The 26,209-nt window shown below is 44.7% G+C and overlaps 1 protein-coding gene across 1 annotated transcript in view; it reads left to right on the top strand.

Annotated features, from left to right (window-relative positions):
- LOC108918451 (unconventional myosin-X-like) overlaps nt 1–26,209 on the top strand; it is a 90,004-nt gene that overhangs the window by 18,187 nt on the left and 45,608 nt on the right. The window contains exons 2-3 of the mRNA XM_018725704.1: nt 8,274–8,372; nt 25,196–25,354. Coding sequence (XP_018581220.1) covers nt 8,274–8,372; nt 25,196–25,354 — 258 coding nt within the window. The remainder of the gene's footprint in view (nt 1–8,273; nt 8,373–25,195; nt 25,355–26,209) is intronic.

Consider the following 26,209-nt stretch of genomic DNA (forward strand, 5'->3'; position numbering starts at 1 on the left):
TGAGGTGAACGCACATGGGGTTGCGTGTGTGTGTGTGTGTGTGTGTGTGTGGGCTGTGATGGTAGAGTTGTTGGGAGAACTGGGTTTAGCTGGATTTACTTTGGAATTCTTCATGGTGCAGGACTGGTGCACCTGCAGCCTTTTGGAAAGTTCAATGTTAATGTCTCAACAGCTTCACGTGTTTTAAATTCATGCTTTACATCTAGAAATGAACCCAGAAGGAACTGATTTAAGTAGCTAAGCAATCATCAAATTCCAGAATTCCAAAAAAATCACAGAATTATGTGTCTCATAGTACATGCTATTATTTCCTTAGTAAGTTACGTGGCTAAAATCAAAAAGGGTGGGGCTGGGATACTGAGAAAATTAGGTCTACAGAGCAGTTCTTTTGGTTGTCTGAACTGCTACACTTTTCCTTATCTTGCAGCAGTGTATGACTTGTGTAGCTGTTCGTAGTCGAAATTGGATTTCTCATTTTTTTTAAACGATTTGTTCACGTTCAGGTCTCACTTAGAGAAGAGGTATGGGATTGTGTATAGCCTGAAGTAATCCCACATTAACTAGGGGATGTAGCTGTGGGACCAGTATTAAGGACAAATTAAATCACAGCACTACAGCAATTTATTTGTTGCTTAGCTGATGTTCCTATTAAAGGCAATTTGCAGTGTCAAACCTATTTAGCATTCAAGATGTTTGTACTGGTGTAATTCATAGTAAGTACCTTGATCGAGGGCACTAGAGCAGTAGCTGCGGTGGTGTAGCGGTGACACAAGTCCATGACCTTAACCACAACAAGATCTGTGAGGAGCCCCAAATACACTGAGATCTGGATACAAAGCTACGGGGTATTTGGCTGCCTCTAGATAGTAGTCACACTGGTTGCTCTTTTTATCTGCATATTTTTAATTTCTCCAACAGTACTTCTTTATGCACTGTTTGATGTCTGCTTTTTAAGACTCAATAGCCTGAAGTGGCTTTGTTGCATAATTCACAGAAAAAAAAACTAATTCAGATGTAATTCATTTGAGGAACAAAGAAATTAGCATATTTACAAAATAGTGTAAATTCAAAATATTCTATGGGTTCTTTATTGTATAGTTCATTTCATACAGAGTTGATTTAATGCCTTTTATTTTGTTAAAAAGCTATACACATTGTCTGAACCATTTGTCCCATACGGGGTTGCAGGGAGCCAGAGCCTAACCTGGCAGCACAGGGCATAAGGCTGGAGGGAGAGGGGACACACCCAGGATGGGATGCCAGTCCGTTGCAAGGTACCCCAAGTGGGACTCGAACCCCAGACCCACCAGACAGCAGGACCCGGCCCAACCCACTACACCACCACGTCCCCCCTACTAAGCTATAATCTTATTTAAAAATTGTGCAGTATGTATTTCATTATGTGAAAAAAATAGATGCCATTGCACCCTTAAATCTCATACATAACTTGAACTGTTGTATAAATAACACATGAGCTGTGTGGATCTTAATTGACTTGTCTGTCATGTAAATGATATGATTAAACAAAAGAAGACAGATGACACTCCAGTTTGATTATACAGACGTTCATTCAAGTGTTGCCTTGGTTGTGGTTTTGTTGGAAATCACATGATTTGTTAGTAGAAGGAGGGTGTTGGATCGGTGCTCTGTCTTCTCTTGACTTATATGAAGGACATGCATATGGGGATTGGATTTGAAAGAGGATTAGCTCTGCAAGATATCCAGGCAGAAGCCTCTGTTCACCTGGCAGATCCATAGTGGGTAAAGAGGGAGTCCCTGCCTTATCTCAGTCTGCCTGATGGGTCCTGCACTCCCATGTCCTTACACCTAGATGGGAAATCACAGTCACTTTGATCTCCAACCTGTCCACCGACATCCCACTCCATGAGTGACACCTCCCTCCTCCCAAAGTCTTCTTCACATGTTTGTCATGTCCGAGGGACACAGATACAGCTCTCCCACCCCCACCAGCGTTAATCTTTGTCGACTTTCTGTGTTCAGTCAAGTTCCCTGTGATAGACCTTAGGGGGGTTTTCAAGGTTCTCCTGCTTGCAGCCAGTGGTTTCTGCTCTGATCTCCGCAGCTGCCAGGCACTCAGATCCTCCAGGCTGCCAACAGCTTATACAGGTCCTGAATGAATCTCTACACATCTCTGCTGTTGCACTTAACCTACATTTCTATAATCAAAATACTGTGGATCAAAACACTTAAAATGAATTATTAAATGGAACCACACTGACATAGACATGACATATCTTGTTTTACCGTAGCCATTAAGAACGTGAACCTCTAGCCTGAAGGTTGCACTAACTGCTGTAGTACCCTTGATCAGAGTACTTGCTCTGAACTGATACAGTGAAACATCCAGCTGTATAAATAGAGCAGGAATTGCTGCTAAACCATATATTAATAATAGTAACATCACTAACCTGAAAATTTCTGTGTTTTTATGCTGTTCATATCCCCATTAGCTACATAGCTACATGGCCAGATTGACAACAAAAATAAGATGAAAGAGCGGCAAAATCACTACTGTTAGTCAATGAGAGTCCAAATGCAGGACATTCCTTAGAAAGAGCACAGATACATGACTCTGTATCTCTGCTTTGTATATCATACTTTGTGATTATCTGTGAGGGATGGGCTGATTAGAGAGGGGGTCATTTATAATACAATAATAAGGCAGACTCATCTGGAACCTTCATGCTCCCGGGGGGGCATGAAAACCAGGAGGACCTAGGATGGGGGCAAGTGGAGGGGTTTCCGTGTTGTCAGGATAATGTGATTAACAGTCTTGCAGTAAATGGAGAGCTGGAATCTCTCTGAACTGAAGTGTGAACAGCTGCTGGCAGAAAACTGCTTTACATTTCAGATTTATACTCACCGCACTGCTGTGCATAAAAAAAAAAAAAAGAGCAAAAAGCCTCTTGTCCACCAAGGACTTCCTCTGGCAGCCTGGTAGCTGTGGTCAATGAGCCCATTCCCCAGAATACAGAGACCTACCAAATCAGCAGCCAATCAGCCAGGGAACTAAAGATCAACCCATGTGAACTATCCAAGCTACTTAACCTTTAATTGGATTTTTGATTATCAGATAATGAGTATTTCTGTGGTTACCTTGAACGATGTATCTAGAGCATGAGGAAGAGGGGAACGGCACTCCACATTAATTTTTTGCTTTTAATGACTCTTTTATCCTAAGCATTTACAGACATCCCTCAACTTACGCAAATAGACCGTTTTTCAACGCCTTACGTAAGTCAAAATGTCAGATTCCCTTTCCTCCCCCACCATTCAGCATGGGCTAGCCTACCATACTCTAGGCATTTGTTGCAAACACGGGTATAAAAAAATTACACAATATCATGCTCTAGTAAATGTCAAGGGGTATGGTGGCGCAGCAGGTTTGGTTGGTGCCCACTATATGGTGGATCTGGCTTTCATGTCCTGCTTGGGGTGCCTTGCAATGGACTCATGTCCTGTCCAGGGTGCTTCCCCTCACCCTTCAGCCTTGCGCCCAGTGTTTCCGGAACAGGCTCCAGCTCAGCACGACCCTGCTCAGGACAAGCGGTTGTTGGCATTGGTTGGTAGTAAATGTCAGACATACTAGATGTCTGTCATGTTATTGTATAATATATTGTTATTTTCATGCTAGCTGTTCCTTTCATGTGCTCCTTTATACGTATAACATCCTTCTCTATCTTATTCAGTCGATACGGCTGAACCTGGTTCCCATCCTATAGACGATAATCTTTGTCCACCTTCATACTTTCTTATTTTCAACTTCATCTCCAAATCGATTGCTGTACACTTGTGAGACAGTTCTCATTTTCCTTCAAGTGCACGTTTACCACCAGGCATTGTGAATAGTGAAAAGGGTAAAAAATATGGGAAAAAAGCACTACACTAATGCAAGGAGATGCGTTCACGGCTCAAAACACACAGGAACCAGGAAGATGCAGCTTCCTGCCTTGTCTGGCTACGCCGACTTGTGCTTAACGTATTTCAGATGTTTTGCATAAAATAAAAGCACTGTCCATAAATAATGTCTATGTCGGGAATTTTTTACAGAATCCGGATTTTACATAAATCAAATTTACGTAAGCTGAGGGGTGTCTGTATTGTATTTGAATCATTTAGAGAGCTTGGTATTTTTGCTGGACTAATTCAGGATAAGTACCTTGATTGAGTACAGCAGGGTACTCTGGTACCTGAGCTCCAAACACATACCTGAATATTTCAGGCTTACTCCATAGCTGAGTCTACATGGTAGGAAGTTTTAACAAGTTGGCGGTAATCTGAGAAAGTAGTGGACTATCAGATGCCTAGAGTGGCTAAGGTTGCCAAGTTCCTGCGTTAAAGAGCAAGCAGCTGCTTTCTAGGCTTCACACACCAGTGGTACCATTGGCCCACAGGTATTTCTTGTTCTTCCCTTGACCTCATCAGTTGTTTCATGTATTTGCATTCCTTTTTAAACGCTATGCCTTCAGCTTCTTTTAAGACAATGTGAAAGTGCTTCTGTGGAGTTGTGTGTCTGTACTGGTAGTTGCCACACTTGAGCTTACTTGGTTGCTCTACCATGGAGTACCAGAGCACAGGACAGTAAACCAGTTATACAGGTAAATAGCAGTCAGGAATGGGCTGGGTTTGTGGGTTAATCACACTGATGGGCATGGTAAACATCCCTTCAGTGCCAATCCCTCCATCCAGACCGCATGCCTACAGAGCTAGAAGCTGGGGTAAGTTGGGGTAAGATGGAGTAAGCTTGGGTAAAGTGGGGTAAGCTGGGCAGCAAATGTCAAAAGGTCAGTGACTCCATGGAAAGAGACAGTGTTGTGACACATCAGCTAAAAGGGAATGGTGTCCTTAGCTTCCACTAACCTTAACTCCACAGCCCTCTACCCCTGTTCTGATCCCAGAGTCAGGTCAACAGGAGATAGAAACCTCTCCTTTTGTCTAATCCCAATGTTCAGGGCTGTGTAGGAGGCCTCCAAGATTCCTTGTGCAAGTTTTCCCTCCATTCACTGCTTTAATTGGCAGCCAAGACAGTGAAAATTGCCCCAGTTGTCACAAACAAACCCTATAACATGGGAATCAGTGAAGCATTCAGACCCACAAATCACTAGTATCATCACATTCATACTTGACGGGATGCCAGTGTCCAGAGGTGAGGAAGATATCTTAGGTTCCTGCAGAGTAAGGCTACAGTGTTAAGGGGAATGCAGTCAGATCTTTGGTATTTAGGGTTCACTACACCAAAGAACCTGCCACTAACTTCTTACAGTAACCCAAAGAAGGTGTCTGAATCCAGGCTGTCCCTATTCATGATACGATTCTACGAGCCTGCACTCTGCAAATATATGCACTTGTATCCACTCAGCTGCTCTGCCCTGAGCGCATCTGGCACTTCTCTGCACATCTGCGATCATGACACATGACGCTGCTGGGGAAAACATGGTGACACTTAAAGAAATGTAGTCTGTCCTTCATTTTTGTGCAGGTAAATTACTCATCTGTAATTTAACACAGGTATCCATGAGCACAGTCTGATGGGAGGTATGAAATCTTGACTTTGGCTTTTTGTAGCTTGTTACACTGGTGTTTTAACGTACTGGAACAACAAGAAAGTGTCTTGCTCATCAGTTGACCTGGAACCTCTAGTGAAAACCTTCTTTTGTTTCTATACGCTTGGCAGGCACCAGTATTGTATTTCATGTTCTTCAGATTGCTGCTGTGGAATTTTCTGAATAATTTATGTTGCAGCTGCAAAGAACCTTTCAGGTCCAGCTATTATAACAATCATTCAACATGGGCCTGATGTTCCCACTTCTTCCCACAGATACTGGTAGTTGCAATAGCACTTGTGTTTCCCCAGTCCCCTCCATCTGTGCTTGAGTCCCACTCACATCTCTCTATTCCCATGTAGGTCCATTTGGATCAAGGTATCATCTGAACACGCACATATATAATCAATTCGGCATGGAAGAACATGCTGTTATTTGACTATGGCCATGAGGGGAAAGGCACCAGTTGCTTCATGTATGGTGTCCATCCATCCATCCATCCATCCATCCATCCATCCATCCATCCATCCATCCATACATCCATCTCATTATCTGTTCAGTGCTGGTTTGCAGCTCTCTGACATCTATCCCAGATGCATGGCACACTGGTCAGTGTACATCCAGAATTCAAAGCCAGGGACATCATAGTGGACCTGGGGTGTTTTTTTGTGCCTCTACAGCACCATGTTTTACAGCCCTTGTTTTGGTGCTGAAAGGGTATAATTTATCATAGAAGTTTTCAGTAAACAGAAGCTGTAGAAGTCAGCCTGAAACTGTGACTCCATCACTTGGATCATTCCAGCACCGCAAATAGCACCAGGATTAATCTGAAACTAAAAGAGGACTGTTTCGTCACTGTGGTGTCCAAAGTTTATGCGACACAATATCCTGAGTGGCTAGAATTTCAGAATCCTTTTTTACATTTACATTGTTATTCTCCTGCCCCTTTGCACAAGTTTAAATCTGCATCCCATGGTCACATCCTTTGCCTTTGTGTGCAGCTGTTGCGAAATGGTTGAATTCACTTGAGGAAAAAGGAGCCTGTGTCTTTTTGTGTTTATGGGGGTGGAAAACACTTCAAAGTGGAGCCTGTAAAGAGACGAATATATTTGTGTTTTTCTCTCAGCACTGCGGCAATGCAGTGCCCTTTCCGAGCTTTTGTGCTTTGAACCTCATATTCCTCCTAACTCTGCTCTTCCGAAGAGCCCACACTGTGAAAAAACTGTGAAATTTTCCTCTTTGCTTCATAACTACCTACAGTATATTGAAATTTTTTTGGTTTAAACAAAGCCCTTCCAACATTTTCCATTCATTAGTCATGTGGTATTGACAGACTGTCATTCCTTCCTACATCGTCTTCCGTCCCAGCGCTTCCTGGAATTGGCTCTTAAGTCAGCGTGACTGGCTGCTTGGATTGATACTGAAAATGGATGGAGCCTCATTTCTTACTGTGTTCAGCTTGCTTCTTACTACTGTGAAAGACAACCTATTGTTAATAGTTAATGAGGATCGGTGTCCGTGACCTCTGACCACATATTGGATTTCCCTGTGGAACCGAGGTCTATCGATCCCCTACACGCCACCTCAGCTGGCTAACATATATGATGCTGTCCAGTCTGGCGGAATAGAGGGTCTGTGAATATTCATGAATCTGAGTGACTTTGAAAAGAGTCAGCTCTCCAGGTGGGGAAATGTAACACCGTGCTGAGAAGATGCTGGAGCACGACTGGGTCACATTCTGAGCACAGGGGGCAGGTGGAGGTCACAAATCAATCATGAGACCCTGTGTCTGTCACTGTATGGTACAGAATTGCTACAGCTCTTCACTATTTAACCAAAACCACGGCAACCAACAAATTATAGTCCAGCTGGGAAAAGTAAACAAGTAAACTGTCTGAATCCATAGGCACACACAGAGCTTTAACAGGATTATGAGGGACATGATGGGTGGGAAAGGGGGCATTATATAAAACCTGGTGTGGAGAGAGGAGAGCAAGCACAGCGACTCAAGAGTTCCCAATGTTGAGAGGGAAATAATAAGAACTGAACAGGAGATACAAACATAGCATGGAGTGGCAGTGATCTGGACCCCACCTCAGCAGGAGTCCCTTTGTGTGTCTATGGGAAGAACATCTTTCCAAACTGGGCTCTCAGATTGGGAGGCCCCCAGTTTACTAACGTTTGTGTTGAAACCAACAAGCAAGACTTCCTTCAGCACTCTGCCATGCCATTTCTGTGACATCACATTCTGTATTTGGAGAGGTGTTAGAACTTGGTGCGTCTGATTACATTATTCACCAGTAGGGTAATTCCTCTCTAAACCAGGGTTCCCTCTGAAGCAGCTTGAATGTTCAGATCTAAATCAGTAATTTTGGGGAAAAAAGACACAGAAGGTCTAAGAATGAGATTGTCTTTTCTTACATTTATTCATTTAGCTGTCATTTTCCTCCCAAGCAACTTACACTGACTTACCCATTTATACAACTGGGTAATTTACTGTATCAATATGGGGTATGTACCTTGTTGAAAGGTGCTGCAAGAGGAGGTGGGATTCAAATGTCCAAGAACAAAGGCAGCAGCTCTAACCACTACATTCCACTGGGCAGTGTTCTTTCAAAGGTGATGTCTCTCACTGTAACTGCCGCTCTGAAGCTCCTGTGTGACTTTCTTGCACCCTCACCAGCTCTATTTGTCCACCATGTGTTGCAGGGTTCCCGCGTCTGGGTGTGGCACCAGGAGCAGCTTCTGCCATCTGTGGTCAACTCCTGCGATGACCGCTCCCTGGTCCTCAGCTCAGACTATGGAGAAGTAAGTGCAATGTTTTGATGGCAATGGAGATTGCAAGGGGCATAATGCAACAAACAGAAAACACATCCAGCTTATTACTTTATGTACAGTACCAGCAGATAGTGTAAGTCAACCTGGACAACACCTGTATGAGATGAGCTGGACAGACGAGTGGAAGCAAAGCAACACGCAGTGTCCTACATCTCTTGGAACTGCTGCAAAAGCCTTGAGAATATGCCCCATTTCCTCATCACACTTGTTGACCAAAAACCTGGTGAACAGGAGTTAGTTTTCAGCAAGTGGACTCTCACTTTCCATGGGTCCTGTATATTTGGTTGTTTATTTATGTCTGTGTGTGTGTATGTGTCCTGCCCTGTCTTTTCTCCACCAGCAGCAGGCATACATGAGATGGCCACATTTGAGAGGATAGGACTGGTGCCTTGAACAGAATAGAAGGAGGGGGGTGGGGTTATTGAGAGAGCAGTGATGTTATTTAACAGATCTGATCATTTGAAAATCTGATGTCTTGCCAGCACAAAGTATGCACAGTGTTGCTGATTCCAAACACTCTTCTACTCCACTGGAGAGTGTATTCAGTTAATGTAGGATAGGCTTTGGTCCATAATCCATATCATATTCCTCAGAGAAAAAAAGAAAGAAGAAGAATGTATTACATTTTGTTCAGTTGTGTGAAGCTGTGAGGTCACATTATAATGGTGTAAAAATGCATACAACTGTAGAAACACGTTAGAGTTTCTGGGTCATTGACAGCCCACCAGATAGAATCAGAAGAATGAAGAACTGCTTTGGTGTTCTAACTGCTGCGTTCACTGCTAATAATGTGGGGTCTGAGCTTGGCCCAGCATTGGCCATGGGAACATGTCTTTGGATGTCAGAGAGTCTAGCTGTGATTCAGATGACCTTGTGCTCCATGGAATTGAGATGATTAGATATGGGCACCATGTCCTATGCGCGACACCATAATGTTCCACACAGGTCAATCCTTCTCAACCACTGCTCAAAAGTGCAGTGATGTAGAATCCAAAAGCCCATGAATAATGGTGGGGTTCTTCTGGCTTAATTACCTGGGTGGGGGTGTTGTAGCTTGGAGTGTTGGCTCTCCACCTCTATTCCACAGGTAAGGTGATGCTCCTCTGGTTGACTGCCAGAACTAGACTCTTGCAACTGTACACTCCTCCTTCGCAAAGGTACTGCTGCACAAAGCACATGCTTTTAGTCTTGGTCATTCTCCCTTTTCCATTCCGACGAGCATTTTCCCATGTCTTCTACACGGGAAAAGGCCACTTAACTGACACCTATTAACCATGTCCAGGACTCTTTCCAGTGGGCTAGAAAATAAAGTTTTACTAGAAATGGGGTGAGAAGTAAAATGTTTCAATGTAAATCTTGTTTTTATTGCCCCAGTGCACTAATTAGACTCTTGTTCCTCTGACCATCAGACACGGAGACAGTATCACAAGTTCAACATCGCAAAGGATCAGTGTTTCCCTGTAAATCAGATGTTGCTGATGGGCAGCAGGTGTCAGAAGTTCTTAGCATCATCACATTATAATCAAAAGGCTTAGGTTTGAATCCCATTCCCTGCTATAGGACCCTTGAGTGAGGTACTCTAAATTGGTTCAGTAAGAGTACCCTGACCCATTCTGGGTGTGTCCTCTCCCCCTCCAGCCTTGCGCCCCGTGTTACTGGGTTAGGCTCCGCTTCACCGCGACCCCACTCAGGACTGGCGGTTTCGGACAGTGTGTGTGTGTGTACCCTGATATATATACACACACACACACACACACACACACACACATTTTCAGAACCGCTCGTCCCATACGGGGTCGCAGGGAACCGGAGCCTACCCGGCAACACAGGGCGTAAGGCCGGAGGGGGAGGGGACACACCCAGGACGGGACGCCAGTCCATCACAAGGCACCCCAAGCGGGACTCGAACCCCAGACCCACTGAAGAGCAGGACCCAGTCCAACCCATTACGCCACCGCGCCCCCCTGTTGGAGAAGTACTTCTCTATAAATCCAATGTTAGATCACTGCTTCTAGCTCATCCATAACTGAATACACATACAGTACAGTAGCTGCCTATGCTTTCTGTATACACCCTATACATATGAAGTACCTTTTGCTCTTCAAAATGCATCTCATACAGAATACCTCACGCTGAGGCCTGACATGCACCACAGGGATCGACAACCCCGGGAAGCGAGAGGGAATGTGATGCTCTTCTAAAATCCCTGAGGCTCAGGAGTTGGTACATGTGCGGAGTGTAGGCATGCTCTGACACCTCATCCCTCCTTAGGCTGATCTCACGTCCACATCGCCTGCAGCAAGACGCTACGCAGAATTGCAGCGGGTTCATATTTTTACCCTTATGTGAGCACAGTGCACATGGACCTTGCTTGGACTAAGCAGGGCAATTAGAAACCACACCACTTTATTAGCATGTGGCTCAGCACCCAGATGTCTGCAAATCCACGCATTTAACAGTGGTGAGACACGTCTGTGGTGTTGTCCATCATGGAGGGAGAGAGCGGTGCTTGTGACCGCACTCGACAGAGCAATGGACCTAGCTCTCTCCTCCCTCCTGGAACCCATCCCTGACTGCTCACTCTTGTGGGCGTTGCCATGGAAACGACAGCAGAGTCAACGTGGCAGCGAATCTGAGTGTCCCCCCATTAATCTTTGCCAATGTGTAAACCAGCAGTCTCCATGTGTCTGTGGTCAACTCCCATGACAGCCTTTCTGCCACTGGCTGCAGTGCATTATGGGAACTCACAGGGAGGCATAGGGGAAAGGAAACGGTTTTTTTTAAATTCCGTGTTCTTTGACACGGATGTGTGCTCAAGGTGGTGTAGGCAGGCATTACGCAACCCAAGCAGTGGCTGTAATCGGGCTCCAATTCAGCACAGTGCTAGTAACCTGACCTTACCTGTTCATCATAACCAGCAGTGACCTTGGGGACAAGGGTAGATCAAGCATCAGTGTGAGAAGCAGAACCCGTGTCTACCTTGTCAAATCCTTTTTTTTATTTTAAGATGAGCAACAATGAGTCACAGTGATATGCAGAGATAGAAAAAGCAGCAAAACAGTAATACTGGAACTGCAACTGCAAGTAAAAATGAAGGATTGCAAATAATAGTGTTACCTCAGAAGAGATCAATTGCCATTGTCCAAGTCGATCATCCAAAAGTATGAACCTATGAGTTCTCATTCAGATCATAACATAATTTTATCTGAAAGAAGGAAATTCATCAGTAAGGTTGTCTACATATAAATGTGAGTGTAGACCACACCTGTAATATGCTATTAAGAGTAAACTACCTTTTCAAGTTGAATCGTTATTGTTATCTCTTCAGGGTTTATTTGGAATATGTGAAGGATCAATTTAGATTTTGGAACTGCATACATGATAGAAAGTCGTACAATGAACATCAGATGTTACACTGAGAATATATAGAGAAAATCTTAATTCACTACCTTTCACAACTGACCTCACAGTTGTCTCATACACAGAAATATGAAAACGCAGTATTTCAGGATGTGTCTGTATTGAGGTTGAATGTTTACTATATCATGGAACATGAGTGTGTAAATCATCTATTATTTACAGCCTTAAATTAAAACTTCAACCCTTAGAACTTGTTTTTTTTCTCTGCGCTTCACCCTGCCTGTCTTTCCCTACCTTTTATATCTCTCTCCCTTCACTCTCCATGGCTGCTTCCTCTCCGTGAATCTGTCACTTCACATCACCTTCAGGGCTTCAGGAGATGGGGGTTATGGGCAGGCATGAGGGTGCATGCAGCTGTTCCTGCTCTTTCCTTCCACACCTTCACTGTGCTGCACCATGGTACCAGTGTCTCATTTCACACAGGGCAGTGTGCAGTAACACGACGACTCTCCTACTGCAGGACTCTTTCAAGTGTTTCCTGCCTCCCTTTGTCTCTCTCTCACTCACTCTCTCTCTCCCAGAAGTCTGTCTCTTTGCTCTCTCAACTGGTGCATAGTTGACCTGGTACTTTGGGGCACAATCAACCTTATTGTGCAGTGTCATGTTTTGAGCAGGTATAGCTGACTGAGAAGACTTACTGTGGGATCGATTTACTGTCATAAAATTTCATTTTTACACATAGTGCAGATGCTGCTGTTAGGTAATGTTATCGACATCTCCTCTAACTTCATTCTTAGTTATAGATGGTGTTCACCACTGCTGTTGGGTTGATGGTGCTGCCCACCACTGTTGGTTGGATAGGAGATGGTGTCCGCCATTGTTGGTTGGGTTGAAGGCTGACTCTCCTTCTGCTAATTATGTTGGTGACAGTTTCCACCACTACTGGTTGGATAGAGACTGGTGTCAACTACTTCTGCTGGGTTGATGATGATGTCCATCAATATTGGTTGGCTTGATGACAGGCTTCACTTTGTTGGTTAGCTTGTGACAGTGTCCACCACTTTGTTTATGTTGATGATGGTATCCATCACTGCCAGTCGGGCACCACTGCTGGTTGGGTTTATAAACGTGTCCTCCACTGCTAATCAGGCTGCTGTTTAGTTTATAAGGAGGAGCTTTCTCTAGCTGCTAGGTGGTCCTCCCCATTCAAGGTTAAAGAAGATGCAAGAGCACACATGAGATCAATCTTGAAAGCAGAATTGCTAAATAACAGCATGGTAAGGAGACTTAACAGGTAGTCAACGGCTGTGTCACTGAAAAGCAGCCAGCAGTGTACACCACAATGCATCCTGGGAAAGAGCAGCAGGATGCTGTGGGTGCTGGGATGAATTATTCAGAACTTTAGCAGTGTGAGGTGGTGCTGATGACCTGTATCAGTGCTGTGTGTTTCTCTAGTAGGCTGTTTGCACATGAGTGCTCTCCACTTCTTAGAAACTGAGGTTCTTCGCTGCTTAGGGAGCTCTGGTGGATTTCTGCTGCAGGGGTTGTGTCTTTGCTTCTGACAGCTCAGCAATACGACTTTGAGCTTTTTCCAACCGGCAAAACACACACAGCACACTCTTTAACACAGAGGTACTCACAGGCAGAGACACACGTAGCCTCTGAGACACACAGAAACACACCCGTGACACTATTACACACATAGATTCTTATGGACCCAGATATAAACAGGCAGAAACACACATTACATTTACATATTCAGCTAACGACCCATACAAAGAGACTATATAGAAGCGTTTACCCATTTTTACCTAATACGATTTACCCAGTTTTTACAGTCTCAATTAGAACCGAGGTTCTTCAAGCGCAAAGCCGTAGCTCTAATCACTACCCGCTGTACCTACACACATACCCTAACTCATTCACAAGCATATAAAAGACATGGCACACACAGTTACACAAATCAGCACAAACATGTACTCATGGAGACAGACAGCCACACACAGGCACACATATAAATGAATACAAATGTGTGTGCGTGCTCACACATATCCATACATGGGCTGTGAGCAGATGATCCACATAGGAATAAGTTCAGAGGAGTGCACATGATACCTGCGTAAAGGTACAGAAAGGCAAAGGTGATACATGGGCAGAGAGGTAACATCACTGTTGAAGGAAATTCAAGGTGACTTATTCTTCCTGTGCTTAATATAGCACAGCCAAAACAGTTTGTGATTACATTTCAGCTATGCGAGCTCTTTTAGGCACTGATCTGGGAAATCTTTAATGCAGCTGTAAGTGCTGACTGGGCACTGAAGCTGCCCATTCCCTCCTGTCTCCTCCCCCTGCCTTCACACGCTAACTGAAATGTCCCCATCGGGTTGTGCACGCGTACGCTTGCCGAGATCACGTGGGCCGCCCCGGCACTGTCACTCTCCCGGTTTGACGCTTAGCGACGAGAGATGAGGGCTGAGGAGGCTTTTCACTGGGAGACACCAAGAGATGCGTGACCTACATTTCGATAGCTAGCGCCGCAGAGCCGTGCCTCCCTCATCCCCATTACACAGAGACATTCAGCCCATCCTGCCCCCACGGGCCGCTTTTCCTGACCCCCTGTCTCTCATAACCTGCCTTCCTGGCATCTGAGATCCTTTGAGCCATCATGGCATGGTGTATTGACACCAAATGGGCCTCCAGAGACCAAACGAGCCACAGGTCTGAAATTACTCCGCTATCTTATGAGCGTCTGCTGAGATTTTCCACAGTCCGCTTGACACCATGAATGCTAAACTGGCTCCTCACACCGAGCTCTGCTGCGTGTTTGTTTTGCACAACATTCGGCTGAAATTCAATAATTATTTCACAAAAAATTGCATGCAGGACTTTAATTTTATTCCAGCATGTCATTTTCTGAAGCCCCGTGAATGTAGGTCAGCAGTGCTTTCAGTCTAAAGTGACAGGGCAAACTGCTAATTTGTCTTCACATTCTAACTACATGCAGAATGATGGCCTGAGAAAGCCAAATTGTGTGTGCGCATGTGTGTATCTACATATTGTCTGGGTACACATTTCTACATGCGTGGCTATGTCAACATGAATGAATGTCCAGAGAGCAACATTTATTAAAATGAAGAAACTTGATTCTAAGAATAAACTGAGAAAAAAATGATGTACTGTTGTATAGATAGATAAGACCCCCAGGGGTGTGAAGTGTCTTTTAGCCTTTTCTTCTTGCCTGCTTCAGTACTTTACTCTCTTTACTTTACTTATGTCATCCAGTGCATGGTGGTTGAACTTACAGTGTTCTGGCCACAAGTCCAGTTCCATGTCCAGTTGACATTGCACAAGCTGTATTATCACAAGAACACATCGCTCACATAGTTCTTATCCATTCACATCTGCTATCGTGAACGTGGTACAGTGCATTGTCTTGGGTTTCAGATTTGTGAAGTTTGACTACACAACAGCTTTTATGTTGCATATTTATTCCGCTTTTTCTTTGTGCAGCACTTTTACTACCAATTAAATAATAATCAAGAGAATTAAGTGCGTGTCATTCTGGAAAGACATGGACTTGGGTGATAATCACATTGGCCATAATGCTGCACTTACTGTTCTTGGCTTTCACTTCTTGCTTCATTTGATTTTCCTTGGAACAAATCTAATTTGTCTGCTCAAGTTTACTGCTCCAGTGGCCCTCCTGGGCTCCAAAGTGTCCATGTCTTGATCAATGTTTCTGTGTCTGTGTGTGCAAGTTTCTGGCATGCATGAACATGCGTGTGTGTGCTTGTTAAATGCACCACGAGTGCCAGCAGAAGATAAGTGCAGCACAAATGAATCCTCAAGACATTAAATCGATGTTCAAAATGCACAGTTTAGCAGCCTTCTGAAGAATAAAGTGTGAAATATAATAGCTATTCCAGGGATTTATATTTATTAAATATCATACATAATTCCAAACAAATATTCACAGCTGGTCTTGAAAATAAATTGCCTGTGACCTTTACCCATCCATCACTGAACTTGTTTTTCATATCGGTAAGCTTCTAATAACATACTTCATTAAAAATCACAGTACGCATAGTAATGAAAAAGAGGATGGAACACAGGGAATGGAAAACATAGGATGAAGCACAAAGGATGGAAGATAGAGGACAGAGCACAGAGGATTGGAGAAAGAGAATGGAGCAGAGAAGATGGAAGATAAGGCACAGAGGATGGAAGACAGAGAATGGATGATAAAAGATGGAGCTTAGAGGATGAGAGATAAAGGTTGGCGCGCAGAGGATGGAATGCAGAGGATGGTGTACAGAAGACTGTGGGAATGGAGAGAGTCTGACAGCCAGAGTGGAGTGGGTCTGAATGGATTAGGAAAAAGAGGGAGAGAAGAACTAGAGTGGGATATATTCTCAGAGTGATAGAAGTAAGAAGAGAACATGGAATATGGTGAGGGGGATACAGGAGGGAGGGGGTAGGGCGAGATAGGTAGGAGGGAAGAAAGGAGAGCAAGTGGATTTCGGAGCTGAAGGGAAGAGAAGATATGTGCACGTAAACTTGCCAACTCCTCCCAAAGGCATGGGAATGAGCCGGGTTTGGTTTTCAGTTTTGGGACAAGGAAGGGCAGTATACCGACAGGGTTTTATGGAAACTGCCATTGTGACACTCTGCCCGTCCCCCACACCTCCTACAGTCACACATTGAGTCAGTCTGCGGCATAGCAGTGAGACCACAACCTCCTCTTGGTTCAACACCCATCGATCAATCGATCATGTAGATAATGGCAAGAGGATCAATGGAAGACCAAATGGATGTTTGCTGTAAAATTAGCATATCTTGTAATTGAGTATGCTGGTTTGTGGTGGGAGATTAATATGACCTGGTGGACATGACTGTGACTTTTTGTCTGAGTGTGTCAGACATGTGAGTTTGACTGAGCTCTCTAAGATGTGATTGTAACCCCGAGCTCCATGTCAGCATCAATGAGCTCTATTCTGCATGGTCAACATTCTTCTCATTGATACTGTAGAAGATTCTCTTAATTTAGTTTACTGCGACATTTTCCAGACAGCAGCAGCTTATTAAAAAGGAACGCACTTTGGCCCTTGGGGTAGATCGGACTGCACAGTTATTATATTTAAAATTGTAAAACAGAGAAGGTTGACTAGCAAGAAAATATAGAAAATGGAGTTTCTGCTGACGTATTATTAATATACAGAGTGTCCTGCTCTTGCTTGTGTGTTATATAAACCCCGTTGGGTGAGCATAATGACTTTGTCCGTACATTGTAGACCATCACTTAGCAACCGGGGATGATGACTCAAGCATCTGGCTTTCTGCCAGACAGTTATGGTTGCTAATGGTTCATAATGGGTTGTATGTACCTGAGATCAAGGCATACTTGTTCAGAGATGCTTTCAGATCTCCATTGCTGCCCTGCCCCCATTATGTGAAGCACTTGTGAGAACACTAATTCATTAATTAATTACTTAATTTTATATTTAATGTGATGGCAGGTTGTTCAAATTGTCAAATTATTAAATCGATTTGGGTTATTCAATTAAAACCAATTATTTTAGAGTCTATCAGCATCCTTGCAGATGCCTGGTGAGAGTGCCCTTCTTTCCATGGGTGTAACTTTCAAATACAGCCCCTCTGCTAGGATGGCTTGCGAGGTGTTTTTTTCGTGGTGGATCTCCACCAACATCAGTATGAACTGAAACCACAGGAGATGGAAAAGAGGTTTTCATTCTGTGGAACTGGGACAGGGCTCTCGGTTGCTCTTTTTCCACTCAAGTGGAACTGTTATTGCTCTTGTGGAACCTGAAGAGAACACAACCAAACGTAGACAGTTACGCTGCATTATTTATTTGCCCTTGCTAACAGTTCTATTCCCAGCTGGGGATGTACAGTACAGTTTAGGTAAAGGCAAAGTTCCCTCTGGGGATTTGAAGCTACAACCTTTTGATAACACAGTCAAAGTCTTTTCCACAACATCGTCTAGACCTTAAGGCCTCTCCCTGTATGGGGCTGTGAGATTTTTGAGTTTGTCTCTTTGTACAAAGTACAAGGAATACTCATCACTTTTATGGAATGCTTCCACAGGTAGCACTGCAGGAGCTGATGTTTGCTGCATGATGCCAGCTGTGATACTGTGACCCTGGGAACTGCTAATTACAGTTTCCGCTTCTCACCCAACTCTATAAAGACTTTGAGAATTTATACAAAGTCACTGTAACCAAACGCATGTTGGCCTCATTTAGAGGGGGAGGAGTAGCTTGCCTTCCAGTACATTCTTCTCATTATGCTGATGCAAGTGACAGGGGCAACAGAGACATCACTTCCTTCCCCTTCCAATGCAGAGCAGGGGCAACTGTGGTAAAGCTTCTCTGGGTGGCCTTGTGGAAATGGACAGATGGACACCACAGCATCCCACCAATATCTCGATCACATAACAGTAGCAACACATGGTTGTGTTGGTTTTAGGGAAAATAAGTTGAGAAGGTCCTTCCAACAGAGTCTGTCCACAGCAATAAAGCAAGTTATTTACCCTCCTCAGTTACAGGCATTTCCAGCTCAGTGTGCACCCCAAGATCGAAAAATCAGTCTGCACTTCAGGACCAAGAGATTCTAACCAACATTTTGCCATGGCTTTGATGTCAGTATGGACTTTAAAGGGACTTTAATTTTATCGGAATTTCTTTTTACACCATTTTCACATAATTTTCAATGTTCCCAATGCCCTAGGTGGGCATTTTCAGGCATGGGTCTCATGTTTGCAGAACAGCTAGCATTTTTGGTTGCTGTAGATACAGTATTTGGAACACACTTTGTGATTTCTATTGAAACGGTGTAATGTGATTTCCATGGGCCCATTGATCATGGAGGAGACCCTCTCCCGCTAATGTCACTGATCCTAGGAGGGGGATGTGGGACACCTTTGGCATCAGACATATTGAATCGCTTATGCTGATGAGCTGAGCTGTAACCCTGAGGTTCGAGTGGAAGCTCTTGAAAAACCACTGAATTTATACAGTATTTTTTCCTCTTGGCTCCTTTAAGTCAGATCTGTTTATTAAAGCGTACAGTTAGCCCCGGAGGAGTGTGAATCCTGCAACATCTCCTGGCCCTCTGATCAGATTAGGGAAGGGAGTTCCAGTAATGGTGCTTAAAGCCAAACACTCCTCCAACATTCACACACACACACACACACACACACACACACACACACACACACACAGCACAAAGTCCATTAACACACACACAAAGACACAGACACAGAATATATAGTGCATAAATCAGAATCAGAATCAGAATCAGAACGAGCTTTATTGCCAAGTATATTCACACATACAAGGAATTTGTCTTGGTGACAGGAACTTCCACAGCACAGACAGAATGACAGTGACAAGACAGGTGAGAAGATAGAGTATGTGAACAAGGGACAAAAAATATTTAAAAATATAAAGTACCCAATATACAAAAATAGTCACTAGATACAAATGCAAGGGAGTGTGAGTAAGAGATATGATGTGATAAATAGTTATAAATACAAATATAAATAGCATTATGTATTGCACTGGTTTACTCTCTAGGGGAGAGATTTAGGTGTTCATGAGGTAGATGGCCTGAGGAAAGAAACTTTTCTTATGCCTGGCTGTCTTGGTGCTCAGTGCTCTGTTGCCCCGGCCAGATGGCAAGGGTTCGAAGAGGAAGTGGCCTGGATGTGAGGGGTCTAGAATGATTTTGCTAGCCCTTTTACTGACTCTGGACGAGTGCAGTTCTTGGAGAGCTGGGGGGGATGTGCCGATGATTCTTCCAGCAGTCCGAACTATCTGCTGCAGTCTTCTGATGTCTGACTTCGTAGCTGAGCCGAACCAGACAGTTATAGAGGTGCAGAGGACGGACTCGATGACTGCGGAGTAGAATTGCATCAGTAGCTCCTGTGGCAGGTTGAACTTCCTCAGCTGGCGAAGGAAGTACAACCTCTGCTGGGCCTTCTTCACAATGGAGTCTATGTGGGGCTCCCACTTCAGGTCCTGTGAGATGGTGGTGCCCAGGAACCTGAATGACTCCACTGTTGTCACAGTGCTGTTCATGATGGTGAGTGGGGATAATGCTGAGGTGTTTCTCCTGAAGTCTACGATCATCTCCACTGTTTTGAGCGTGTTCAGCTCCAGGTTGTGATGACTGCACCAGACAGCCAGCTCTTGGACCTCCTGTCTGTAAGCAGACTCGTCACCATCCCGGATGAGGCCGATGAGTGTGGTGTCGTCTGCAAACTTCAGGAGTTTGATAGAGGGGTCTTTCGCGGTGCAGTCGTTGGTATACAGGGAAAAGAGCAGTGGGGAGAGCACACATCCCTGGGGGGCTCCAGTACTGATTGTGCGAGTATTGGATGAGAATTTTCCCAGCCTCACTATCTGCTGCCTGTCTGTCAGAAAGTTGGTGATCCACTGACAGATGGAGGTGGGCACAGAGAGTTGGGTTAATTTGGACAAGAGGAGGTGTGGGATGATGGTGTTGAAGGCTGAGCTGAAGTCCACGAACAGGATTCTCGCATAAGTCCCTGGTTTGTCCAGATGTTGCAGGATGTAGTGCAGTCCCATGTTGACTGCATCATCCACAGACCTGTTTGCTCGATAAGCAAACTGCAGGGGGTCCAGCAAGGGTCCAGTGATGTCCTTCAGGTAGTCCAACACCAGTTTTTCAAGTGACTTCATGACCACAGACGTTAAGGCGACAGGTCTGTAGTCATTAAGTCCTGTGATTTTGGGTTTCTTTGGGACGGGGATGATGGTGGAGCATTTGAAGCAGGAAGGAACTTCGCACATTTCCAGTGATCTGTTGAAGATCTTTGTGAAGATAGGGGCCAGCTGGTCAGCACAGGTTTTTAGGTAGGCCGGTGAGACACCGTCTGGGCCTGGTGCTTTTCTTGTCTTCTGTTTGACGAAGACCCGACGCACCTCCTCTTCGCAGATCAAAGGTGCAGGAGGGGGGAAGGTGGGGGTTACTGGAGGTGTTAATTGATTCGTGGAGAGAGGGTCTGAATGGGTGTAGGGTGTGAGACAGGGTTTATCAAACCTGCAATAAAACTCATTCAAATCGTCGGCTAGTTGTTGAGTTGACACGGTGCCAGGGGGTGGTGTCTTGTAATTTGTGATGTCTTTCAGGCCTTTCCACACCAATGCGGGATCGTTGGCTGAAAACTGTTTCTTCAGTTTTTCAAAGTAGTTTCTCTTAGCCACTCTGATCTCCTTTGCCAGTATGTTTTTGGCCTGTTTATACAAGACTCTGTCCCCATTCTTCTAGGCGTCATCTTTGGCCTGACGAAGCTGTCTGAGTTTTGCAGTGAACCACGGTTTGTCATTGTTGTATGTTAAACGAGTCCTGGTAGGGATGCACATATCCTCACAGAAACTGACATATGATGTTACAGAGTCTGTGAGCTCACCTAGATCGCTAGCAGCAGGCTCAAAAACACTCCAATCAGTGCACTCGAAGCAGGCTTGTAAGTCCTGCTCTGCTTCCTCAGTCCATCTTTTAAGTCCTTATTACAGGTTTAGCTGATTTCAGTTTCTGCCTGTAGGTCGGTATAAGATGAACCAGACAGTGATCAGAGAGCCCCAAAGCTGCCCGTGGAACAGAGTGATATGCATCCTTTACTGTGGTGTAGCAGTGGTCCAAAATATTGTCTCTGGTGGGACCTGTAATGCTGTCTGTGTTTTGGCAGTTTACGGGAGAGATTTTTGCTTTATTAAAGTCCCCGAGAATGATTATAACAGAGTCCGGGTGTTGTTGCTCTGTGTCAGTGATCTGGTCGCCCAGCTGTTGCAGCGCTGCGTTCACGCACGCTTGCGGTGGAATGTAAACACTTACGAGAATGAACGAGGAAAACTCCCGCGGCGAGTAGAAGGGCTTGCAGTTGATGAAGAGCGCTTCTAGGTCGGGACAGCACATCTTCTTCAACGCTGTTACATCTGTACACCACCTTTCGTTGATGTAGAAGCATGTCCCACCGCCACGTGATTTCCCCGCTGATTCCGCGTCGCGATCCACTCTGAACAGCTGGAAGCCCGGCAGATGTAGCGCGCTGTCCGGGATGGCTTCATTCGGCCAGGTTTCCGTGAAGCACAGAGCAGCAGAGTTTAAGAAGTCCTTGTTTCTTTGGGACAGGAGGAAAAGTTCGTCCATTTTGTTGGGTAAGGAGCGGAGGTTCGCCAGATGGATACTAGGCAGCGCTGTTCTAAAGCCGCGCTTTCGGAGCTTGACAAGCGCGCCGGCTCGCTTTCCGCGCTTGCGCGTCTTGGAGCGCTTGGAGCGCTGCACCTCCGACTACAATGTCCAGCAAAACGTCAGAATAGTCGAAAACCGGTAAAATGTCGGGTGGTGTGTACTGCCGAATGTTCAGCAGTTCTTCCCTGGTAAAACTGATTGTCGGAGTATAACTAAAGACAGGGCAAACTAACAAACACAGTAAAACAACTGTGGAGCTCCGCACCGAGGCGGCCGTTCGCGGCGCCATCGTGATAGAGTATCGTCTAAATCTATCGTATAAATAGATATACACTCACATGTCATTAAATGCAAACAGACTCATGCCTGTGGTTTGGAGTAGTTCGAAAGCCCATTAGAGGATCTGGACACACAGGTGTTACAGTGGACTGTTAATCCCCCTGCCCACAGTGGGCTTGTTTCTCCTCAGTCCTCCTCCCAGTCTCTGCTCAATCACAGCTCGTCACTCCAGGGTCCTCATGTATGGAAAGGTTTGACAAGCAAGATGTTCTGCATGGAACCTCTCACAAGAGGCCCAGGGATGATTGCTTTGTGGTTTCTGCTCATCCACATCTCATCAGTACTTATGGAATGGGACCGGACTGCCTGCAAACTTGGTGTATTATCATTTATTTATTCCAGGCACCTGGTAGAAATATGTGCGTACTCTTTTCCTTCAGTTTAGCAAGAGTGGGTGGGAAGTGCACTAATTATCTGTACCAGGAGCCCAGCTTCTCATCTCCTTGGACTGCTGCATTATTTAGCAGCTCAGCAGATGCTTTCATCTACAGCTGCCAACAGAGCTATGCAGTTTTACTCTGTTACCCATTTGCACAACTGGGCATGTAACATTTTAGGCTAAGTGCTACGATCCAAGGAGTTCTTCACCTGGTATTTAAACTTACAACATTTTTGGGACTGGGACAACCCCTAAACCAAGATGACATCTGCTGTCTCCATGTCTATGGTGATGAATACCTGGCTTCCTGCTCTTAGGTCTTCCTTCTTGACCATGCCAACCCTAGTGTCCTCTGGGGAAGAAGTGTTTTAAGCATGTGTGCTGATTGCTGCTCTCTTGCCCACACTCTGACTACTAGTACATGACCATGGCATTCATGACGGTCTTTAGTAGCGCTAAGAGCTGTTGCCTTGGAAACAGAAGATAGAGGTCAAAGATTCTTGTTAGATTAATGGTACACAGTGATAATGGTACACATAGAGCACTATTAAGGACTTTAGGTTTACTCATCTGAATTTCGCCCAAACTGTATGGCACTGCAGCTGAAAAACTAACATTACCAAAAGCTACGGTTAAGTGCCATTGAGTTGATGTAGCCTCTTAAATAATATGAATAGGGTGCTTCCAGAATGTTCTGTCCTCCTTTTACATCCTATCTGTGGAAAGTTGTATAGCTACAGTTGTTGCAACTGAGTCCATCCATCTGGTTGCTAGATGTCATCGTCCTCCTCCAACTTTCTCAAACAGTACCACCAATTCGAGAAAATTTTCCGATGATGTGTTCGAAGTATGACAACCTCAGTCTTATCATTTGTGCTTCTAGTAAGAACCTGATCCAGGTCTCCTGCAGCACCACAGTTTAAATAAGTCCAGGTTTCTATGGACACAATTTGTTTGGGCTGTACAATCTTATTTCTGAAAAACAGCTTGTTTGTTGTAGCTCAGTGAATCATGCCAACTACTGTATTATCACACATCTAAACAAATTATAAAATATGAATTTGGATTTTGGGTGTCTAATGCCATGTCTAAGGTATGTAATACAAGTTATCTGTCCATCAACATGCCAAGTAGTGCTATGAGTCTCAAAAGGTCAACTTGACAAGCAATTCTGGGCCTCAGCATCAGGGAGGACCGAGTCCACTGCTGTAATACAGTATGGGTCGAACAGTGCTCCTCAGGGGCTCTTCTTGCTTTTGAGTTCCATATGAGGGCCGACTTTATTCCCCATGCAGACTCACTGCTAGGCACCTCTAAGCTTTTCTTCTAAAGGAAGGATTTGTGTCAGGCATTGTGGCACACAAACATGCCTTATCGTGCGAACACAAAGCTTCCTTACTGCAAAGCCTTTTACATACTTCTGTTGGTGGTTTGAAAGGAACCACATCTTTTTGCAGAGACCCCTTTCACATTATGGCAGTATAAGTATAGGAGAGGCTGGCCTGTGGCCTCACTGGGTGTGGGTGGCTTGGTGCAAGGTCCTGGGGGCACATTTGTCTGGTGCAGCCCAGGTGTGTTTGCCAGGGGAAATATCCCAGGTAAATGTGAATAGACTGATGCCATGTTTTTAAGGTAAACAAAGGGCAAAGGAATGTGTTGTGCTTCCAGGTATTAAAGGCTCAGGCATGGACAGGCATGGAAATATCTCAAGGGAATCTGAGGGACCTGGAGAGGAAGGACATTGGAAGGTGAAAAGGAAGTTACGCCCAAGCAGGAGACAGACCCAGCAGGACTGCCGGAGTGTTTGGGCTGTAGTGCCTTTATTACAGGGATAAAAAAGAAAACATCTGACTAAAAAGGTCCAGGTTCAAGACCTTACCAGGCACCTGCTCTTGTGTCATAGGAGCTTAGATGGTGGAGTTACATAAAAATGATATGCTTTATGTTGAATATAAGAGAAAAAAATGTTAAAAATTATTAACCTTTATGTAACTTATACCTTTACAAACACACACACACTTTCTGAACCGCTTGTCCCATATGGGGTCGCAGGGAACCGGAGCCCACCCGGCAACACAGGGTGTAAGGCCAGAGGGGGAGGGGACACACCCAGGACGGGACGCCAGTCCGTCGCAAGGCACCCCAAGCAGGGCTCGAACCCCAGACCCACCAGAGAGCAGGACCCGGTCCAACCTACTGCTCCACCGCGCCCCCCCTTTACAAACAGTAAATTGCAATGTGAGATTTGCATATTAAGATGCTTATAAGTATTTGCTCATTTATACGACTGGATTTTTATATTGAAGCAATTAAGGGTAAGTATCTTGATCAGGAGTCCAACAGCAGGAGTAGAAATTCAAACCCAAGTCATTCGGGTGCAGTGCAATGGCATTAAACACTATGATAACCACTGCGTGTATGCGTGTAACTGCAAAGACTGAAAAGCATCCTACTAACCCTCTGCCTCTGTGCCTCTCAGGTGATCTACCTGCAGATGGAGGAGGTGAACCGGGAGAAGGTGTACCCCATGCACCAGACCAGCGTGGATGGAGTGGAAGATATGTCCACACTGGCAGAGCTGCATGAGGCCGCCATCATGCACAACCTCCACCTACGCTACCAAAAGGACTGCATCTATGTGAGAGCGCCATCTGCTTTGCAGTCCACCAGTCCCTCTGCAGCTTAGAAGCCTGTCCACATCATTTGCAAACTCTTTTAGCAACCTAACCAATAGTAGAGGAAATGCTCGCATCAGAATGTCCATGAAGAGACCCCTATCAGTCACTGACTAGACACTGACTACATCCTAACTTGATCTGGACTGGATAAGAAGCCATACTTATCCCATCCAATCTTCTTGACCCTTGACCCCCTCAGACTTGCAGATGGGAGCATGACACCATTCTTCCTTGAGCTCTGACTGGATATGCTGGAAGAAAAGTCAAATCCCTTTTAACTTTCATTTACCAACTTAAGATGGCAACAACATAGTTGACCTTCGCAAACCAATAGCCTTTTGTACCTGTTTCCATTTCTCTGAAAATGACCCAATCCTTAGTAGTTGTTGTTCTTTCGCAAGATCAACACTTATAGCCATCTGCATGTGACACAGCCATTATTTTTAAACTATCCAGCCTGTGTCAGCTGCTATAAAAGGTCCATTGCATGTGACCCCAATGCCTTCTGTATGTTCACACATGATTGCTTGTATCTCATAGATGAGTTAACTGACTGTGCTGTCTGACTCTGTAAATGGATGAGTCTGATACATACTGTATTTTAATTGCTGCATTAAACTGATTCAAACACATTTAGCTCCTGCTGAGGAAATACAGTTAATTCCACTTAACAAATGACATTCTGTACAGTTAACAGAAGGCAGTAAAACAGCTGGTCTGTTCTTGTGCAGGTATGGGAATTTGAAGTACATACTGCAGTTTATCCTAACCAAGGGATGATCGGAGAACCAGGTTAACAGTGATGAATGGAAGTG

Source organism: Scleropages formosus, chromosome 14 (assembly GCF_900964775.1).
Source record: "Scleropages formosus chromosome 14, fSclFor1.1, whole genome shotgun sequence".
Classification (NCBI taxonomy): Eukaryota; Metazoa; Chordata; class Actinopteri; order Osteoglossiformes; family Osteoglossidae; genus Scleropages; species Scleropages formosus.